The sequence below is a fragment of the Microcebus murinus genome, chromosome X (genome assembly GCF_040939455.1).
Source record: "Microcebus murinus isolate Inina chromosome X, M.murinus_Inina_mat1.0, whole genome shotgun sequence".
Taxonomy (NCBI): Eukaryota; Metazoa; Chordata; class Mammalia; order Primates; family Cheirogaleidae; genus Microcebus; species Microcebus murinus.
Window position 1 is genome coordinate 37604164 of NC_134136.1, and position 20472 is coordinate 37624635.

General features: G+C 38.6%; 2 protein-coding genes and 1 non-coding gene across 6 annotated transcripts in view; 2 read left to right on the forward strand and 1 right to left on the reverse strand.

The window, feature by feature from the left end:
- Window positions 1–20472, reverse strand: part of ACSL4 (acyl-CoA synthetase long chain family member 4) — an 80982-nt gene that overhangs the window by 8838 nt on the left and 51672 nt on the right. For all 4 annotated transcript variants that reach the window (XM_012750285.3, XM_012750303.2, XM_075999070.1 and 1 more), the window contains exons 9-15: window positions 16895–16966; window positions 15696–15835; window positions 14713–14885; window positions 8571–8645; window positions 6590–6781; window positions 4932–5046; window positions 1638–1795 (exon numbers count right to left, since the gene is read on the reverse strand). In XM_012750285.3, the coding sequence (XP_012605739.1) occupies window positions 1638–1795; window positions 4932–5046; window positions 6590–6781; window positions 8571–8645; window positions 14713–14885; window positions 15696–15835; window positions 16895–16966 (925 nt within the window). The remainder of the gene's footprint in view (window positions 1–1637; window positions 1796–4931; window positions 5047–6589; window positions 6782–8570; window positions 8646–14712; window positions 14886–15695; window positions 15836–16894; window positions 16967–20472) is intronic.
- On the forward strand, window positions 10420–11679 carry LOC105863345 (heterogeneous nuclear ribonucleoprotein F-like). The gene has a single exon (XM_012750311.3). It carries the CDS (start codon window positions 10420–10422, stop codon window positions 11677–11679), a length of 1260 nt encoding a protein of 419 aa, XP_012605765.3.
- On the forward strand, window positions 13441–13566 carry LOC142866133 (U4atac minor spliceosomal RNA). Its single transcript, XR_012916194.1, has one exon. It is a non-coding gene; the product is annotated as a U4atac minor spliceosomal RNA (small nuclear RNA).

Here is a 20472-nt window from a genome sequence, read left to right on the forward strand (position 1 = left end):
TTTTGCCTCGCCTACATTATCCAATTAATTATCAAAGTTTACCACTTTTGCTTGCTAAATGTTTCTTAATTTCCTGGTTCAGCCTCTCCTTACTCCCAGTCCCCATCTATGCATCTACGACAGCCCTACTAAACTGGCCTCCTACCTCAGTGTAGTCCCCCTCAAATGCATCTTCAGGACAGCCCCTACAGTGACTACATCTATCTAAAATGCAAACCTGTCTGTGGATGGCAGGCATGGCCCCCGGGCCTCCTCCCAGTAAAAAAAAGAAAATAAAAATAAAAAATAGGCTGGAAGCGGTGGCTCACGCCTGTAATCCTAACACTCTGGGAGGCCCAGGCGGGAGCATCGTTTGAGCTCAGGAGTTCGAGACCAGCCTGAGCAAGAGTGAGACCCCATCTCTACTTAAAAAATAGAAAGAAATTAGCTGGACAACTAAAAATATATAGAAAAACTTAGCCGGCCATGGTGGTGCATGCCTGTAGTCCCAGCTATTCAGGAGGCTGAGGCAGGAGGATCGCTTGAGCCCAGGAGTTTGAGGTTGCTGTGAGCTAGGCTGGTGCCATGGCACTCTAGCCCGGAAAACAGAGTGAGGCTCTGTCTCAAAAATAAATAAATAAATGAATGAATAAAATGCAAACCTGACCACATCACTAACCTCTTAAAACCTCCCGATTACCTACAGGATTGAGCAAAATTTCTGAACAAGGCATACAAAGCACTACATGGCTTGCTCTCTGCCTACCTCTATGGCCTCATCTTGGACTTTGTTCTTTACTAGTAACACCAAATTCCTCGTCGTTCCCTGCACACACCATCTTTGTCACATCTCTGTGCCTTTACTCATGTTGCTCCTTGGCTTAGAAAGCACTCCCTAGTTAATCAACCCTTAAGAATGAGATTAATAAGCATTCATGGAAGACTGAAAGAAAGCAAATAAAATATAAAAAAAAAAAATAAAATAAAATAAAAAATAAAAAAAAAAGAATGAGATTAAGTGACATCTCTACCAGGAAGCCTTCCAGGACCTCTCAGGTAGGGTTAGGTACCCACCCTCATGTGTGGTACCATGATTCCCTGTTCATCTCTCTATTGCTGTTAAGATTATGTTCCTCTCACTGGATGATAAACTATTTGAGAGCAAGAAACGTATCTTACTACCTTCTGTATTCTCCAATTGATTATTTTTTTTTCTTTTTTTTTTTAAGACAACTGTAGAAGATGAATCCAATTGATTATTAATGCACCATCTGAGTTCATTTATGGAGCCAAACTATATATACAAAGCACATTCATGGTTATGACATTATTTACTGAAGAGTTATTAGTTTCTACTTTGCAGATACAAGGTAGACCTACATAACAGATCTATCCAAAGGTAGACCATTTCAAACACAGGCTAGATGACCACTTGGGAGGAATGTCGTAACATGGAATAAAGAACTACATAGATAGGTTATTATACTATAAGACAGTTAAGGATCCTTCCACCAAAAAATTCCATTATATATATTTAAAAGGTAGCTTTTTAAAATTCTGTGTTTTATTATTAAAATAAACAACTTGAAGAGCCTAATGCAAAAGACATCATAAGATGACTTTTACAGACTACAATAGATTAGTAATTTCTTACTTACTGGCATTTGCAGCTTCTCGAATTTCTTTCAGTATTTCAGCTTCCATGGCAGGATTATTACATATATCAACCCAAGATCCTTCAACCCCTTTCTGTTGTGCCAAAAGCGTCAACCTTTTCTGATTAGGAACCACAAAACTGATCACATAGGACTGGTCACTAAAAGTCAGAAAATAAAACAAATTAAAATATTGAGAAAAATTATTCATAAATTATTCAATGAAAGAGTATTATACAGATAATTCCAAATAAATATTTATCTTATTTGTTAAAGTTCCATTAAGAAATAGTACCAGTACTCCTCTCCTGCATTTGCCTTACTCTGCCTAATTTTAAAATCTCTTGGCTGGGCGCAGTGGCTCACGCCTGTAATCCTGGCACTCTGGAAGGCCAAGGCGGGTGGATTGCTCAAGGTCAGGAGTTCGAAATCAGCCTGAGCAAGAGCGAGACCTTGTCTCTACCATAAATAGAAAGAAATTAATCGGCCAACTAATATATATATATATAATATATATATATAATATATATAATATATATATAATTAGCCGGGCATGGTGGCGCATGCCTGTAGTCCCAGCTACCCAGGAGACTGAGGCAGTAGGATTGCTTGAGCCCAGGAGTTTGAGGTTGCTGTGAGCTAGGCTGACGCCACAGCACTCACTCTAGCCTGGGCAACAAAGCGAGACTCTGTCTCAAAAAAAAAAAAAAAAAAAAAGAAATAGTACCAGTATAATACCACAGTACCAGCATAAAGAAGGACATACAGACCAATGGAATAGAAAGAGAAACCAGAAGTAAACTCTTGCTCATCTATGGTCAAATGATCTTTAACAAGGGTGCTAAGAACACTCAATGGGGAAAGAACCATGTCTTTAATAAATGGTGCTGGGAAAACTGGATATTTACATGCAAAGGATGGAGTTGGACCTTTACCTTACAACATATGGAAAAATTAAGTTAAAATGGATCAAAGACCTAAATATTTAAGATCTAAAACTGTAAAACTCATAGAAGAAAACATAGGGGAAAAGCCTTATGACAAAAGTTTTGCAATATTTCTTGGATGTGACACCAAAAGCAAGGGCAACAAGCGCAAAAGACAGATAAACGGCACCACATCAAAATTTAAAACTTCTGTGCATCAGAGGACACAATCAACAGAGTGAAAAGGCGATCTATGGAATGGGAAAAAATATGTGCAAATCATATACCTGATAAGGGGCTAATATATGGACTATATAAAGAACTCCCATAACTCAACAACAAAAAACAAATAGCCCAATTAAAAAATGGACAAAGAATTTGAATAGACATATCTCCAGAGATGCTATACAAATGGCCAACCATCATATGAAAAGATGCTCAACAGCACTAATCATTAGGGAAATGCAAATCAAAACCAAAATGAGACATTCCCCTCACACCCATGGCTACTACCACAAAAACAGAAACAAATGTTAGGCAAGGAAGTGGAGAAATTGCAACACTTGTGAACTGTTGCAGGAATGTAAAAATGATGCTGCTGCTATGGAAAGAAGTATGGCAGTTTCTTAAAAAATTAAATATAGAACTACCATATGATCCAGGAATTCTACATCTGGGTGTCTATCCCAAAAAATTAAAAACAGGATCTCAGAGAGATATTTGCATACTTATGTTCACAGAATCACTAATCATAATAGCCAAGGGGGGGGGGAGCCACACAAGTGTCCACTGATGATGAATATATAAACAAAATATATTATATACTTATAATGGAATATTGTTCAGCTTTTAAAAGGAAAGAAATTCTGACACATGCTACAATATGAATAGACCTTGAGGATATTATGCTAAGTGAAATGCATTAATCACAAAAAAAGACAATGTATGATTCTACTTATATGAGGTATCAAGAGTAGTTAAGACCAGGTGCGGTGGCTCATGCCTATAATCGTAGCACTCTGGGAGGCCAAGGCAGGTGGATTATTTGAGCTCAGAAGTTCGAGATCAGCCTGAGAAAGCGCCAAGACCCCGTCACTACTAAAAATAGAAAGAAATTAGCGGGACAACTACAAATATATATAGAAAAAATTAGCCAGGCATGGTGGCACATGCCTGTAGTCCCAGCTACCTGGGAGGCTGAGGCAGGAGGATCGCCTGAGCCCAGGAGTTTGGGGTTGCTGTGAGCTAGGCTGATGCCACGGCACTTTACTCAGGGTAACAGAGTGAGACTGTCTCACACACACACAAAAAAAAAGAGTAGTTAAATTCATAGGAAACAGAAAGTAGAATGGTGGTTGCCAGGAGCTGAGGGGAGAAGGAAATGGGGAGTTGCTGTTTAATGGATATAACATTTCTGCAAGAATACAAAATTCTAGAGATTAGCTACACAATGTAAATATACTTAACACTATTGAACTGCATACTTAGAAACGGTTAAGGTAGTAAATTTTATGTTATGTGGTTTTTATCACAATTACAATGGAAAAATAAAGAATAAAGCCCATAAAAATAAAACATATTAACATATAAAGACAATTGTTCAATCTCTTAGGCTTTTGATTTAGAAAACCCTGGATTCAAAACTCATCTCAACTCATCTAATTTCAACATGTAATAGCTGTGTTGTTTTTTTAGGAAAATTACTTATGCTAAGTCTCAGTTATTACTGTTGCAAAATAACATAACTTTTCTAGCATAGGTAAGTATTTAGCAGGATGGAGGCCAAAAAACAGTTAAAATGTCTGAGTTACCATGAATGATCTTCAAGCCGTTACATTCAAAAACTTTCATAAATGTAGAATTCCCAACTGTGATGAAAGTTCTAAGGGGAGTCTGATGTTACCCTTCTTTTTTTTTTTAAAGATTTCATGTCTAAGCTTATGATGTTACCCTTATAATATGTAATCAAATTATTTCCTAATTAGCCTTTTTTTTTTGACAGAGTCTCACTTTGTTGCCCAGGCTAGAATGAGTGCCGTGGCGTCAGCCTAGCTCACAGCAACCTCAAACTCCTGGGCTCAAGCGATCCTCCTGCCTCAGCCTCCCCAGTAGCTGGGACTACAGGCATGCACCACCATGCCCGGCTAATTTTTTCTGTATATATTAGTTGGCCAATTAATTTCTTTCTATTTATAGTAGAGATGGGGGTCTCACTCTTGCTCAGGCTGGTTTCGAACTCCTGACCTCGAGCAATCTGCCTGCCTCGGCCTCCCAGAGTGCTAGGATTACAGGCGTGAGCCACTGCGTCCAGCCACTAATTAGCCTTTTACTGTAAGTACCTGAAACACAAAATGTAACTTTTGAAAGTTACCTTTTGGCAAAAGCACAGATGTTGTCAATCAGTGGACAATTCTTCAGTGCAGCTTCTACTTTCCCAAGAGACACATATTCTCCTGCCTGTAACTTCACCAAATCTTTCTTACGATCTGTAAGTCATGAAGAATGTTAAGTTAACCAGTTTGTTTTATCACGGTATTTATAATTCTGACTTTCTTTGAATCTCAATGCTTTAATCTTTATTTACAAAGATACTACTTCTAAAATGTTGTTGTATATAACGCTCGCCCACACATCAGTTAAAAAGAAAATGCCTAGTTAAGAAGTACTGGCTAAAAGTTATACCCTATTCCCAAAGCTTTAACATCTTATTATAATCTTAAATATTATAATAAAGTTAATAGAAGGAACAAGGACTTTGGAGCATTAGATTTGAATGGTATCTCTGCCCAATACTAGCTAGCTAAGTGTTGCTGGGCATGTCCGTTAACCTTCCTAACCCTAGGTTTTATAAAGGATATTGACACCTACCTCCTACAGGCATGATGTGCAATGTCCGGCATATAGAACACATTCAACAAATGTTAACTCCCCTTTTCCACAGTTTTAACATTGTATTGTTAAAACAATAGTGCTCTAAGAAAGTGCTGGCACAGGATGGCACAGCTTGAATAATCATCAGGTTGCCTTACCATCTTCTTGTGAGTGCTGGTTTGCCTACCCATCGCCTGGGAACCCACTCTACAGAAATCACCTTCCATCCTAGTGCAATTAAGGATGAAGAAAAACAAAAGGCTTATTGGTTCTCAACTGAACCCTGTTTCCTGGTTTAGCAGATCAAATTTCTAGATGAAGAACCAATTTTCCCAGGAAGTCTCTGGTTATATTCGGGTCTAATATTGTGAGGTCCAGCAACATATTGAAATGGGTCACTAGAGATACGACTGAGATAATTCTAGGGCTTGAAAAGGACCTGACCACGATCCTGCAGAGGGGACCTCATCAGCAAGTGAATTTTTGTTTTAACTTTGGCCTATTCAAAGTGAATAGCATAGGGGCTCATTTTGGAGTCACTTTTTGAACTTAAAGGTCTACTTCAGGAGGCTCAGTAAGGGCAATTCCTAAGCAACTGACATTCTCAGAACACACTGGTGCTCAGGATTGATATTATCAATTTTCTAAGGTTCAGGCCCAGTTAGAGCCATATAAATAGCCACCAGGAAAAAAATGTGCCCATACTGCCCCAAGGTAGAGAGGTAAAGGGAGAATAAGGCCTAGAATACAGTATGTTACAGTAAAGAGTTATACAGAACCACATGTGGTTGACCCTAAAAGACATCCTCTGAGCTCTTTTTGTTTTCCCACTACCAATCTGCTATTTCCCTGCCATTATCCCTACCCCCAATGCTGCTTGCTCTTGCTATTACTTAAACTAACAAGGTTCAGGCACTGCTTTGAACATTTTATCTATATCAACTCATTTAGTTATAACAATAACCCTATGAGGTCAGTATTGTTATCCCAATTTTACAGATGAAGAAGCTCAAACATAAGTTAAATAACTCGCCCACACTTGGAACTAATGGAACCATCATCGATCCTATTAATGACCTGACCAAGATTACCCCCCTTTCATCTAAGTTGAAGTTATAATACAAAAACTGAAGAAAACCACACAAAGAATACACTGACCTATAATCTGTAAACATCCATCAGGATGGAATTCTCCAATATCACCAGTGCAAAACCACCTTTGCCCATTTTCATCCACAGAATAATCCTCTGCCGTTTTCTCTTCATTTTTAAAATATCCCATTGAGATATTCTGTCCGCCAATTACAATTTCACCTCTGGGATTTGGCTTGTCGTGAATTGTATAACCGCCTGGAATCAAAAATGTAAATTAGTTATTATTCTGTGTAACACTTGGAAGCTGTTATAAGTAAATTACTGATATGTTGATATCAATGCATTTTGGATTTTTTCCAGGGTGGTTTTAGTCAAAGAAAACAGGTATTAAGCACCCAAGAAAGGCACCGTCATCTAGTGAGAAGGAAAGGGATGCTATGGGAAACAGGAGGGAAAATTTACTAGTTTAGCCTGAGTTCAATCATGAACTTTAAAAGTTAAAACACTGAAATAATTGATAATAACTACGAAAATACTTTACCACTACTCACTACCTCTTTATTACTGAATAAAGCCTTACTTTAAAGAAAACATACAAAAATTTGAATTTGTAAACTGAGATATAGATTAGAGTTTGTGTCATAAAAGGATTAAAAGCAGAGTTCCTTTTGTCTGTTAACTGTTCTGATAAACTTAAAACTATTCAATATTTCAATATGACAAAACCCATTGTGTGCAAAACATTAAGATCATTCCTACTGCATAAAGCCAAGGATCCTTAGTAGCAAGGAAAACTCCAAATACATGTCCACAAATGGAACCATTCCCTAAAACTGACATTGAGGCACAGTATCAGGAAGTCAGAAAATAACAACTGAAGGCAAAATTCTCCATAGGAAGTTTAACTACAAACATTTCTCTGATTCTACTGCCTGACAAATAACCCACCTAATAAAAGAATTCTGAAGCTAATTCCCAATATATGTATATACACTGCCTATATTTCCTTCAGAGTTTCATTGTAAAATTAGAATGTCATTTTAAAACCCTTGGGAATGCAGCTGACTTTTAAACATGTTTTCTAAAAAGAAATAGTCATTTGCTCACAAGAACTGACAATAACACACATAATAAAACAGTAACAAAGAAGAAACATCTTTAGAAACTGGCTTAGTTTATATTATGTTTAGAAACTAGTTTTAGTTTATATTAGATAAAGTTCGTTTATTTCCCTGGGGTTTGGGCAACCTAAAGAATGTGTCCTACAAGGTAACTTGTCTTTAAATTTTCAGTCTGTGACTCTGTCCTAAGGAAAATATTCTGTTTTAGAATATTTTTTTAAGTTTTTAAATTATTCTTAAGTTTTTAAATTATTCTTCCTTTATCTGGCATGGCTAGGCAGTTAATTATTAGTTTATTTAACAATCCACTTTATTGCAGTTAACATATGTATTTAGTATCTTTCCTTAAGTTCATCATAAGAAGACTGGTTTACTTTTGCCTTCAGCTGATACGTAAAATGGATTACCACCAATGTCTAAAAGTGCAGGTGTCTTCTAAGTTGCTTGCCTCTGCATATACATATAAAAATTAAACTATACCAAGAGCTGAACAATTGAGTCTCCACTATGAAAATCTTTGCTGGGGTGAAGATCTAAGAAATTAATGTGTATATGTGAACAATCGGTTACTCTATCCCCTGGAAAATCTAGGGTTTCTTTCTCAGTCAAAGTATCTTCACTAGTAAAGTCAAGCTTCAAAGATGCTCATCTTCTCCAAACTCTGGGAAAGCCCCAATAATTTTTTTTTCTCTTTACCATCAACTAATTTCAACTTCAGAATCACTGGCCCTAGATTCTACAGATTTTCACCTCCTCTATCTCACCTAAATTTATTACTGAGGAAAAAGCAAGCACAAGGAACAGGGAACAGCAAAAAATCATTTGCTACCAGACAACCTAACACTTTAAAATATGGAAGTCTTGAGGCTCACAGTGGTTTCCAGTGTATCTCCAATCACTAGAGTTTGTCATAAAATTCTTACCTTCCTGCCAGTCTTTAAGCTTAATTTCACAGCAAATAAGAGGGGCTCCAACTCTGCCAGTAGTATAGTCCGTGACTATTAGGGAAAAAAATAATAAAGATATTAGCATACTATGTTTCAGATTCATACTAATGTACCAGGAATATCGTACTTAGAGCCAAAGTCTGAAAGATGACAAAAGAAGAGGGAGTGTAAAGTATGATCATTTTTCAGTACTTTAACTCCATTTCAACAGTACAATTGATTCCAAAGTTGTTGTATCATTTCTGCTTTTAGTGGTTATATTTTAGATAAGTAAGTGTAATAATCCTTGTTGAAAGGGGGCCGGGCTCAGTGGCTCATGCCTATAATCCTAGTACTTTGGGAGGCTGATATGGGAGGACTGCTTTGAGGTCAGGAGTTCAAGACTAGCCTGAGCAAGAGCAAGAGACAAATAGAAAAAATCAGTTAAATATGGTAGTCTGTAGTCCCAGCTACTCAGGAGGCTGAGGCAGGAGGATCACTTGAGCCCAAGAGTTTGAAGTTGCAGTGAGCTAGCATGATGCCACTGCATCATCATGCTAGCCAGGGCGACAGAGTGAAACCCTGCCTCAAAAAAAAGGGGTGGGGGGAAAGATTCCTTCATCATTATCTGCATAAGATTCTGACAAGGCAAACTCTGATTAGAATTCCTGCTCTAAAACTTATTGGCTGTATTACTTGGACAAGTTACTTAACCTCTCTAAGCCTCCATTTCCTCATCTATGAAATGGAGATGGTAGCAGAACCTATTTCATATAAAGATATGCTCTGAAGGTTAAATGAGATGATATGTGAACAATGCTTAACACTTCTTGGCATTAAGTGTTCAAAAAACGTTAGCTGTTATCAAACATGATGATGGTGATATTATTCCTTTGCAGTTTAGTAGCAATAATCAAATATTTATGGGCAGCCTATTATGTACCTAGCATTATATTAAATATTGTGAGGAAAATATATAAAGGATAAGGAGACTCTTCCCTCAAATACCTTACAAACAAACTACCTGGGAAGAGAAGCATGTGAAACAATTTAGAGAACATTTAAATACGAAACAGGATTGGATGCAGTGGCTCACACCCATAATCCCAGCACTTTTGGAGGCTGAGGTGGGAGGATCGCTTGAGTCCAGGAGTTTAAGACCAGCCTGGGCAACACAGGGATACTCTGTCTCTACATTAATAAGAAAGAAGGAAAAAAAGAAAATTAGCCAAGCATGGTGGTGTACACCTATATCGTAGCTACACAGGAGGTTGAGGCAGGATGATCGCTTGAGCCTAGGAGTTCGAAGCTGCAGTGAGCTGTGATCACGCCACTGTACTCCAGCCTGGGCAACAGAGCAAGGCACTGTCTCTAAAAAAATTCATAAATACTAAACTGCATAGTAGTGAATGTGCACTTGAAGGGCGGGAGCTGTCTCTGGCCGCCGCGCAAGGCGCGCCTTATGCGTCACACCTTACGTCTTATGCCTCGCGCCTTACGTCTTTCGCCTCACGTCCCTCACCTCCCGTCTTTCGCTTCCTGCCTCACGCCTTACATTTCATGCCTCACGCCTTACGTCTTACGCCTTGCGTCTTACATCCTACGCCTCATGCCTCGCGCCTTACGCCCCCACCCCCGAGAAGCCCCGCCCAGAGCGCGCTGCCAGGGGTTTCCATGGTGAGGTAAACAAGCCTCAACTGCCTCAGCTGTCACACCCTCCTCTCGCTGCTGTGAGGGACAGCGGCGGAGGCAGGTGTGAGGGCGGCCGCCTGTAGACTCCGATTCTGAGCCTCAAAAGACGCTGTGTTCGAGCTTGTGTGACATCTGTCCCACCGAAGGAATGTCCATGATGCTAGGCCCCCCCGGCGGTCACGGTTTCATCGTCAAGCTTCGCGGCCTGCCCTGGTCCTGCTCTGTCGAGGACGTGCAGAACTTCCTGTCAGACTGCAGGATCCGTCATGGGGCCGCAGGTGTTCATTTCGTCTACACTAGAGAGGGCAGGCAGAGCGGTGAGGCCTTTGTGGAATTTGAGTCGGAAGAGGATGTCAAAATGGCCCTGAAGAAAGACCGGGAGAGCATGGGACACCGGTACATCGAGGTGTTCAAGTCCCACAGAACGGAGATGCACTGGGTGTTGCAGCACAGCGGTCCCGACGGCGCCAACGATGGCGTCGTCCGCCTTCGAGGACTCCCGTTTGGGTGCACGAAGGAAGACATCATCCAGTTCTTCTCAGGGCTGGAAATCGTGTCAGATGGGGTCATATTGCCTGTGGACCCCAAGGGCAAGATTACAGGCGAAGCTTTCGTACAGTTTGCCTCACAGGAGTTAGCTTTGAAGGCGCTGAGGAAGCACAGGGAGAGGATAGGGCACAGGTATATCGAAGTGTTCAAGAGCAGTCAGGAGGAAGCCAGGTCTTACTCAGATCCCCCTCTCAAGTGTCTGTTAGTGCAGAGGCCGGGGCCCTATAACCGCCCTGACCCAGGTAGGAGATCAGCTAGCGTCTTGAAGCCTGAGGGCCTAGAGAGGATGCAGCCTGGCGCCTACAATGCAGGCTATGGCGGCCAAGAGGAACACGGCGTCTTCAGCAATAGCTACGGCTTCTCCACCCACCTGTTTGGGAGAGACACCGACCTGTTTGGGAGAGACCTCAGCTGCTGTCTGTCAGGCAGATACCACCACAGATACGGAGACGGCGAGTTCGCAGTGCAGAACACCACCGGGCACTGCGTCCACATGAGAGGGCTGCCATACAGAGCAACCGAGAATGACATTTACAACTTCTTCTATCCAGTCAAGCCTGTGAGAGTGCATATTGAGATTGGCCCAGATGGAAGAGCGACCGGAGAAGCAGACGTGGAGTTTGCCACCCACGAAGAGGCTGTGGCGGCTATGTCCAAAGACAGGGCCAACATGCAGCATAGATACATAGAACTTTTCTTGAATTTGAAAACCGGAGCCAGCAATCGAGCGTATAGCAGTCTGCTGATGCCAGGCATGGGAGTATCGGCAGCCCGGGCCACTTACAGTGGTCTGGAGAGTCAGCCACTGAGCGGCTGCTACGGGGCTGGCTACAGCGGTCTGAACAACATGGGCAGATACCACTAGTTTTGTAGGAATGTTCAAGTTTTTTCAATCAGATTTTCACAGGCAGCCAACAAGCAGTGAACAACAGTTACAAATCTAGAGGAAGCTGTGTCCCATTTTGCACCATGAGTTTGTAAAATCTCCAATAAAAAATTTACCTCTTCAGTATTTTGTCTTGTAAAGTTTTCTTCTAGCATGCGATATTGAGTAAACTAAAACTATTTTCAGCTCTTCTCAATCAACATTTTGGTAGTTAGTATACTTCAGAGTGATGTTATCTGAGTTTAAGTAGTTTAAGTATGTTAAATATGGACCTTTTGCCACCACATTGCAGTGAACACACTGGGGAGACGTGCTTTTTTGGAAAACTCAAAGGTGCTAGCTCCCTGATTCAAAAAGAAGTATTTCTCATGTTTGTTCATTCGAGTTTATACTTTCATTTAAAATCTTTTAGGTTATATTTAAGCTTAAGAGTTAGTTGTGAGAATTGAGACATAATACTAATACTATAGGAATTGTTGAAGCCTTGACTTAAAACTTTCTTTGTACTATGATTTCCTTTTGGGTGTATTTCGCTAAGTGAAACTTGTCAAATTTTTTGTTAACTGTTTTTCTTAAAATAGAGGTTTTTTTCACAGTGAAAAAAAATAAACTGTACAATACTGATGGTGAGCACAATATAGTACCTTAGACTGGAAAGATCAATGTAAAATGAAGTCATTGGGAAAGACTTCATTGAAGAGTTAGGCATTAAAAATATGGCTGTGACCAATTAGCAAAAAGGGCATTTCAAGAGAAGGGAACAGAAAATACAGAGAGGTGAGACCAAAAATGCCTGTATGAGAGTGAGAAGATTGGCTTGTCTGGAGATAAGAGCCAAGTGTTTGTATAAGTGGGGAATAATGAAAAATAATGATAAATATGTATGATGGTGCTAGATTAAAGATGCCTTGAGCCGGGCGCGGTGGCTCACGCCTGTAATCCTAGCTCTCTGGGAGGCTGAGGCGGGCGGATTGCTCGAGGTCAGGAGTTCGAAACCAGCCTGAGCAAGAACAAGACCCCGTCTCTACTATAAATAGAAAGAAATTAATTGGCCAACTAATATATATATAAAAAAAAAAAATTAGCCAGGCATGGTGGCGCATGCCTGTAGTCCCAGCTACTCGGGAGGCTGAGGCAGAAGGATTGCTTGAGCCCAGGAGTTTGAGGTTGCTGTGAGCTAGGCTGATGCCATGGCACTCACTCTAGCCTGGTCAACAAGCAAGACTCTGTCTCAAAAAAAAAAAAAAAAAAAAAAAAAAAGATGCCTTGAACGCTGGATAAAGGCATGCTTCAATTTTCTACACCAGCTATTAAGCAGCGAGTGAGAAAGATGTGTCTAAAAGGAAGATACAGGATGAATTAGAAGTGATATAATATGGGCAGACAGAGCCATTGAAAGAAAGGCTGTTAGCTCAGAGCAGTGTGGAGTAATAAAAGGTTGGAAGATATACTTTAAAATAACTAAAAAGTGGAATTGGAATGTCCCTAACAGAGAAATGATAAATGCCTAAGGTGATAGGTACCCCAATTACCCTGACTTGATTAATTCACATTGTATGCCTATATCAAAACATCATATATACCTTATAAAGATAAATAACTATTGTGTACCCATAATAATTAAAAATAAATTTCTAAAATTTTTAAAAAGGTTGGAGGATAAAAGTGGCATGGAGTGGAAGGAGCAACCTAATGAAGGAATGGGACGATCTGATGGCAGTTAAATATATTAAAAAATAACCCATCCTTTTCTTGGGGTAGCGCTACTGTACAGTGAATGAGTAGTGAGGGCAGTACTGCTAATGCCTACACAACACGCTCACATCAACTAGAGCTTTGCTTTACTTTGGTGCAATATTTGGAAAAATAAAAACCTCTTTTCCACATTAAAAAAAAAAAGAAAAAATCAGATGAGTTTAAAGCTGATACCCTGAATGACTTTAAGGATGGTGATACCATTGACACAAACACGATTTGGCAATGGAGAGACAGTTTAGAATAATAGCATTGAAACTGGACACAATGAGTTTAAAATGAAAACAAGATCATCTAAAAAAAAACACAAAACAATTCCTATACCCCAGTGTTTCTCAACTCAGAGTGATTTTGCCTTCCAGGGGATATTTGGCAATGTTTGGGGATATGTTTCATGGTCACAGCTGGATTACTGTAACAAGCGGGTTACTACAAGTATCTGGCTGCTAAGCATCCTACAATGCATAAGGGAGCCCCCAACAACAAAGATTTCTCCGGTTCAAAATGTGAATAATGCCAAGGTTGAGAAATCCTGTTTTAGGCTGCTGAAAATCACAGAAAAGAAGGCAAAGAAGTCAGGACAGGAATATAAATTTGAAAAGGAGCATAAAATACTTAATTTTTAATAGTACAGTTCTCCAAAGAAGTGATCCTTATTTTTTTTATCTTTTTTTTTTTTTTTTTTTTTTTTGAGACAGAGTCTCACTTTGTTGCCCAGGCTAGAGTGAATGCCATGGTTTCAGCCTAGCTCACAGCAACCTCAGACTCCTGGGCTCAAGCAATCCTTCTGGCTCAGCTTCCTTAGTAGCTGAGACTACAGGCATGTGCCACCATGCCCAGCTAATTTTTTCTATATATTTTTAGTTGGCCAATTAATTTCTTTCTATTTTAGTAGAGAAGGGGTCTCGCTCTTGCTCAAGCTGGTTTCAAACTCCTGACCTTGAGCAATCCGCCCACCTCGGCCTCCCAGAGTGCTAGGATTACGGGCGTGCCTGGCCAAGAAGTGATCTTTAGAGAAAGAAGATTAAAGCTCCAGGGTTAACAGAATTTTGAGGACTCACGATGTGGCATAATATTATACAGGGCTTAAAAATAAAGAGTATACATGGTTCTCTTAACTAAGAGTTCATAAAACTCTGTGGGTTTGCAATGAATCTGATATTACTTAAAAGGTATTAAGTAATATCCAAAGGTAATGCAAATGAATTTTATTAGTAGTGGCTAATATAGAATATTTACCACATTACCAATGCTCACCTTCAGTAACTGTCCCAGCACCGCACGATTCTGTCAGTCCGTAACCCTGGCCGACTGGGCAGCAGAAGCAGACATTCATGAATCGATGTGTCTGAGGAGACAGTGGGGCCCCGCCAGACAGCATCATGCGGACATTCCCTCCCAGCAGAGCCTTCACCTTTTTAAACAGTAACCTTGATAAAAGAGGAGATAAATGATTTTAATATATGTATATGTTATTCTCAGTGACACACTAATCTATAGGGTCTGGGAAAGATTTCTCAACTTTGGTTGAATTTCTAAATGTCAGAATCATGTTGATAATGAGAGGTTAACAAAGCAACAACTAATAACACCTTCAAAAAAATGCCAGAAGAATAAAAATGCCAAAAAAAGTGCAGTATTGGGAAACTTCTCTCACACACGGTAAATGCCAGAGGAAGAAAATTTCAATTATCTTTGGAACATTTAGTCATCTATCTTATCTCCCTTCCAGTGAAACATGCTTCCTTTCCCTTCCCCACCCCTCAGCATCACATTTAAAAGTGCTGTGATTTTCATATACTTACTACAATATTGTATGAATACAATAAGTCAGAAAACTTCATGCAGGATAAATCTTGAAGATCACTTTTTTTAGTTAAAAATGATACTTTTTAAACTCAAGTATCTTAAATTCAAAGGTCCATTCTAGTTTTCTTTCATGAGACCAAATTTTATAATAAAGGCCTATTCTAGTTTTTCTTCATGAGTCTAAATTTTATAATTTAATCTTAAATATTTACTTGATTATTAAAATTTGTTTAAATCACCAAAGTCAGAGTTCACAGTTCTCTTCTTGCTGTATAAGCAATAAGACTTAGAATAACAGAGAAATTCAACCTATGATCATGGTGGTGATATTCAAACTAAATTAACTAACCATCTTTACTTATTCATCTTCCAGATTTAAAAACACAAAAAATTTAAAGGTTCAAACCACAGAGTCTATGAAATGTACTTACAGATTGCAAAGAGGTGCATCATATCCCTTTTTGATCTGTTCCAATTTGTAATCATACCCTATCTTGAACAGAGTTTTCTGAATATAATTCATCTCTTGGACTTTGCTCATAACATTCTTATAAATTCTATCCATGATTTCCTAAAAAGGTAAACAAAATATTCAATAATCTGAAAAGAATGGACAGAGTCTTTAGTTGAATAGACCTTACTTACAAAAATCATTTTATTATGGCTTTAGTCAGAAGCCTCTCCTTTTAATTTAAAAACTTGCTGAATTCTACATCTCTAAATAAAAAGGCAAAGGCTGCTCTGACCTAGTCTACTACTTTGGTTACTTGGTAATTGTGTAATTAGAAGCTAAATAGATCATAAAGTATCTCTCATCTGTCATTCTTAAAAAAAAAAACTTGGACTGAATACTTTATTACCTAAGCTCAGACTCTCCATAGGCAAAATAATTCTGTAGAAGATATTGTGATAAGATCTTAAATCTGATCATAATACAGGCAATAGTGACACAGTTTTCCTAGGGTTTCTGAAGCATAAAAGTGCTAAAACATCTTTGATTATACAAATGTGAAATCATTGTGTTAAATGTTTCAAAATTCATCATTACAAGGCTATCAAATGTAGTATCTTGTTTTTTTTTTTTTTTTTAACAAGGCAATCAGTATTTCACATAAGGAGTTTGAATATCTAAAATTAAACTTTTTTCTTTTGGGAGCTCGCTCAAATTTTCAGTTTTTCTTTGTCACTCTAGGAGGGTTGGGAGGCTCGAATCCTAGACTCAGCTCTGTCACTAACCAGCTTCATAGCCTTGGACATGCTGCCTCAGCTCTGTAGTATGGCCTAGGGTTTCCTCATTTTTTAAATTAAGAGATTAAACAAGATGATCTTTGATCTTTAGAGTATATTCTACCTTAAAATATTATGACCAGTTCTCACACTAAGTAATCTGAACTAGGTCATTTTTATCACCCAATTTTCGAGTGTCAGCAAACACAAACAGGTAGACATTTCAGAAGGTTGTCATTTCATCTTTCCCAGTACAGTATCTAAGATTTTAAGGAACACATTTGCCATGGCTTCAACAAGGTCAAATTATTTTAAGATATACACACACATATTAAAAGTCCAAGTGCAAGAAATAAATGACATAAACAATCCTATTCTGTTCACATTCATATTCTGTACTTACTGGAACAGCAGCCATAAGTGTAGGTTTCAGTGCAGTACAGTCTCCTTTGCTTCCCTTTTTAATTTTGCTGGACTACATTAAAGAAAAAGCAAATACAATCAGAAAAAAACCTACCTTAGCAAAAATTGTTATAATTCAAGTATTAACAACAAAGACAGACGTTACACATGGAATCTGATCTTCCACTGCTCTGTGAGTTACCTGTTAACATCTATCTATCATAACCTGTAAGTCTGAAGTATAAGTGCTTTAGTGTTTTATCCTATAGATTATTGCTTCTAGCACATTGCAGCCTTTCTTAGAGGAGAAACTCTGATCCAGGGTGACAAGAGAATGGGATATTTCGATGAATTAAACATTCTTATCAATAACATATCAAATATAGCACAGACTGCTACTACTTCTTTGTTAAAAAGCTTCGATTAAAACAGACTTAAAACGAAAACAAAATTAAAGGTAATTTTAACTTTTCTTTAATTAATCAATAGGCAAAGCCACATCTCAAGTTACTACCATGAACATCAATTGACATCATACAGAAATTGTAATTTGATAATATTCTGCCTGGTAGGTAGGATACAGAGGACATTGCCAAGGATCAAGTGGGGATATGCACCTATATACATAACCATGTACATATTGCCTTTTTCTTTCTTTCTTACACACATAAGTACTATTTGAGATTTCAAATATCAGATCAGTAAGTAGAAAATTAATAAGGTCACCCACTGAAAAAAGTAGATTAAAAATAAAAATCTGCTGTAATATAGTTCATTAGTCTTTAAGTTTAGTTGTATCATGTATTAGCCATGGTTAGTTAATACAGGGAAGAAGAACACCAACTCTTAAGAAGCAGTGTGATCCACAAGAACTACCAGCGTGCACATAGTGAAGGTTCTGCTGGTAGAAGTGAATTGCTTTTGTCCTACTTTTCTTTAATACAGATAAAGGAGATAAAGTAACTCCTTTTTTTATGTATGTGCAAGTGCATACACAATTGCAGGTGGAAACCTACGCACACACACACACCATGCACAGAAGGGCTGCTCTGTAGAGAGAATGTGGGCTGTCATATCCTTCAGGTTAGGCTTCCCTCTGCATACTACTGACCAATTTTTGCTTCAGAGAGAAGTTCCAGGGTAAGGAGCCCTTCTCCTTGTTTTATTATTCCTAGTAATATTATCAGTTCTTTAGTCTTTCTATGATCCCAGTAACCCCAGTTATGATAACATAGCTATCATCAGCTGGCTTCAAATGTGGTGTTTCTGATCTCCTGTGTTTTGCTGATGGTCCTATGTGAGGAAGATTTCTGACTTTTAGATTCCTAGTAAGATTAAGAATCTTCATAGTAAAGCTCATTTAAAAAGCTCATTTAAAAAGCAGACTCTGTCTAACAGGCTTCTAATATACTAGCTTGGCCTAAGAGACAGCAAGAATTAAGTCAGATTAGCAACAGACTCCAACTGTCCCTCCTTCTCCCCACTGAGGATATTGTTCTCAGAAAAGCAATGGAAAAAATAGATTGCTAGTCCCCAGCTTCTGAATTCCCCCAAAGAGAAAAAAAAAAATCATACTCAAAAGCTTACTGAAATGTTCTTTACATTTTGATGATGTCTCTGAATATAAAAGACCCCACACTACAATGCCTCAAAACATAATCACCACAAATTTTTCTAAAAAATTTTTTACAGTTTAAGCTTCAGTCTTATTCATAGATCTATTTTGACTTTACTAAATCAAGTTCTGTTTATTAGTTTACTTGCTAATTTATTTATTCTCTCCATCACTGTTCTAGCAAATTTCAAGTATGAACTTTTAGTTGAATGGTACCTTCAATTAAATAGAGGAGATTGTGTTAGCCCCATCTTACAAAGAGGTTGTGTTCCTTAAGGTACAAAGTTGGGAACTGTCTGGAACAGAATACTTTCTCCTAGGAAAAGCCACTTTAAAAGGAGATTGGGGCCATGTGTGGTGGCTCACACCTGTAATCCTAGCACTCTGGAAGTCCGAGGTGGACGGATCACTTGAGCTCAGGAGTTTGAGACCAGTCACAGCAACAGCAAGACCCTGTCTCTATTAAGAATAGAAAAATTAGGTGGGCATCGTGGTGTACACCTGTAATCCCAGCTACTCGGGAGGCTGAGGCATGAGGACTGCTTGAGCCCAGGAGTTTGAGGTTAGGTTGCTGTGAGCTAGGCTGACGCCACTGCAGTCTACCTGCCCTCTACCCAAGGTGACAGAGTAGACTCTGTCTCAAAAAAAGAAAAAAAAAAACAGATTGGATTATCCTTGTGGGTTGGTAATGACTAGGAGGGGGACACAAAAAACTTTCTGGAGTGCTGAAAACATTCTTTTTTTCTTGGTCTAGATGGTGATGATCATGGAGGTCTATATGTGTATGTGTATATTAAATTTAACAAACAGTACACTTAATATTTGTACACTTTAAGTCATACATCAAAACAAAACAAAACAAAACAAAACAAAACAAAACAAAACAAAACAGGTGGATGGAATCTCAAATAAGTCCCCCCAAAAATCTATTTAACTTTTTTGTCTTAATAGTACATAATCTACCTAACCTCTCCCCCCTAAAATGATGTTTCTACTATATATATAATATGGTTATATATATATAAAATATATAGTTTTTTATATATAAAATATAGTTATATATATATAAATAAAACAATTTCTAACTATGAGTGCCAAGGACACATCTTCCTTCCAATATGCTCCATGAAGACTCCCAAACAAAAGACACCATTGCCTGGGGGTCTGAAAAATAACTGCCAGGCCTCCAGTAATGGGAGGAGCAAAGGCACACACAGAATCAAGTCATTCCTACCTGCACTCACTTTATCTTTCAGCATTCTGAAACCCACAGCTTTCTTAGTAGCTTTGTTTATTTGTTCCCTATGCCAGGTTGAGGCTTTTCTTTTACATATATATATTATAATTAAAATTTTTCATTTATTTTTAGTAGAGACGGGGTCTCGCTCTTGCTCAGGCTGGTCTCAAACTCCTAACCTTGAGTGATCTGCCTGCCTCAGCCTCCCAGAGTGCTAGGATTACAGGCGTGAGCCACCGTGCCCAGCCCAGGTTGAGGCTTTTCTATAGCAACTATTCCAAAGAAGTAAAACAGAACTGTGGACAATAGGTATTAGATGTGTGATTTCAAATGGGCTTAAAATACATGAATTAGCCCTGCCCGTTTTGGGGCTTTCTGCTATGAACCACAGAGAAGGAAGAACCCTGATTTAGTGTAGTAAGCTGAGGGCTATCTTTTAAGATGCTACAGTGTGTCCAATAGACCTTTCCATGAGGATGGAAATAATTCTGTATCTATATGTTGTTCAATATAGTTGCCATTGGTCACACATAGCTACTGAGAACTTAAAATGTGGCTAGAGCTGAGAAACCAACTTTTTTTCAATTTAATTTTAATTCATTTCTATTTAAAGATGTGGCTAGTAGCTACTGTATTGGACAGTACAGCTCTAGAGAAAACTCAGAGGAAAACTGGGCCCAAACCTTACCATATCTCCTCCCCAAAAAAACCATCAATGCTCATGGCT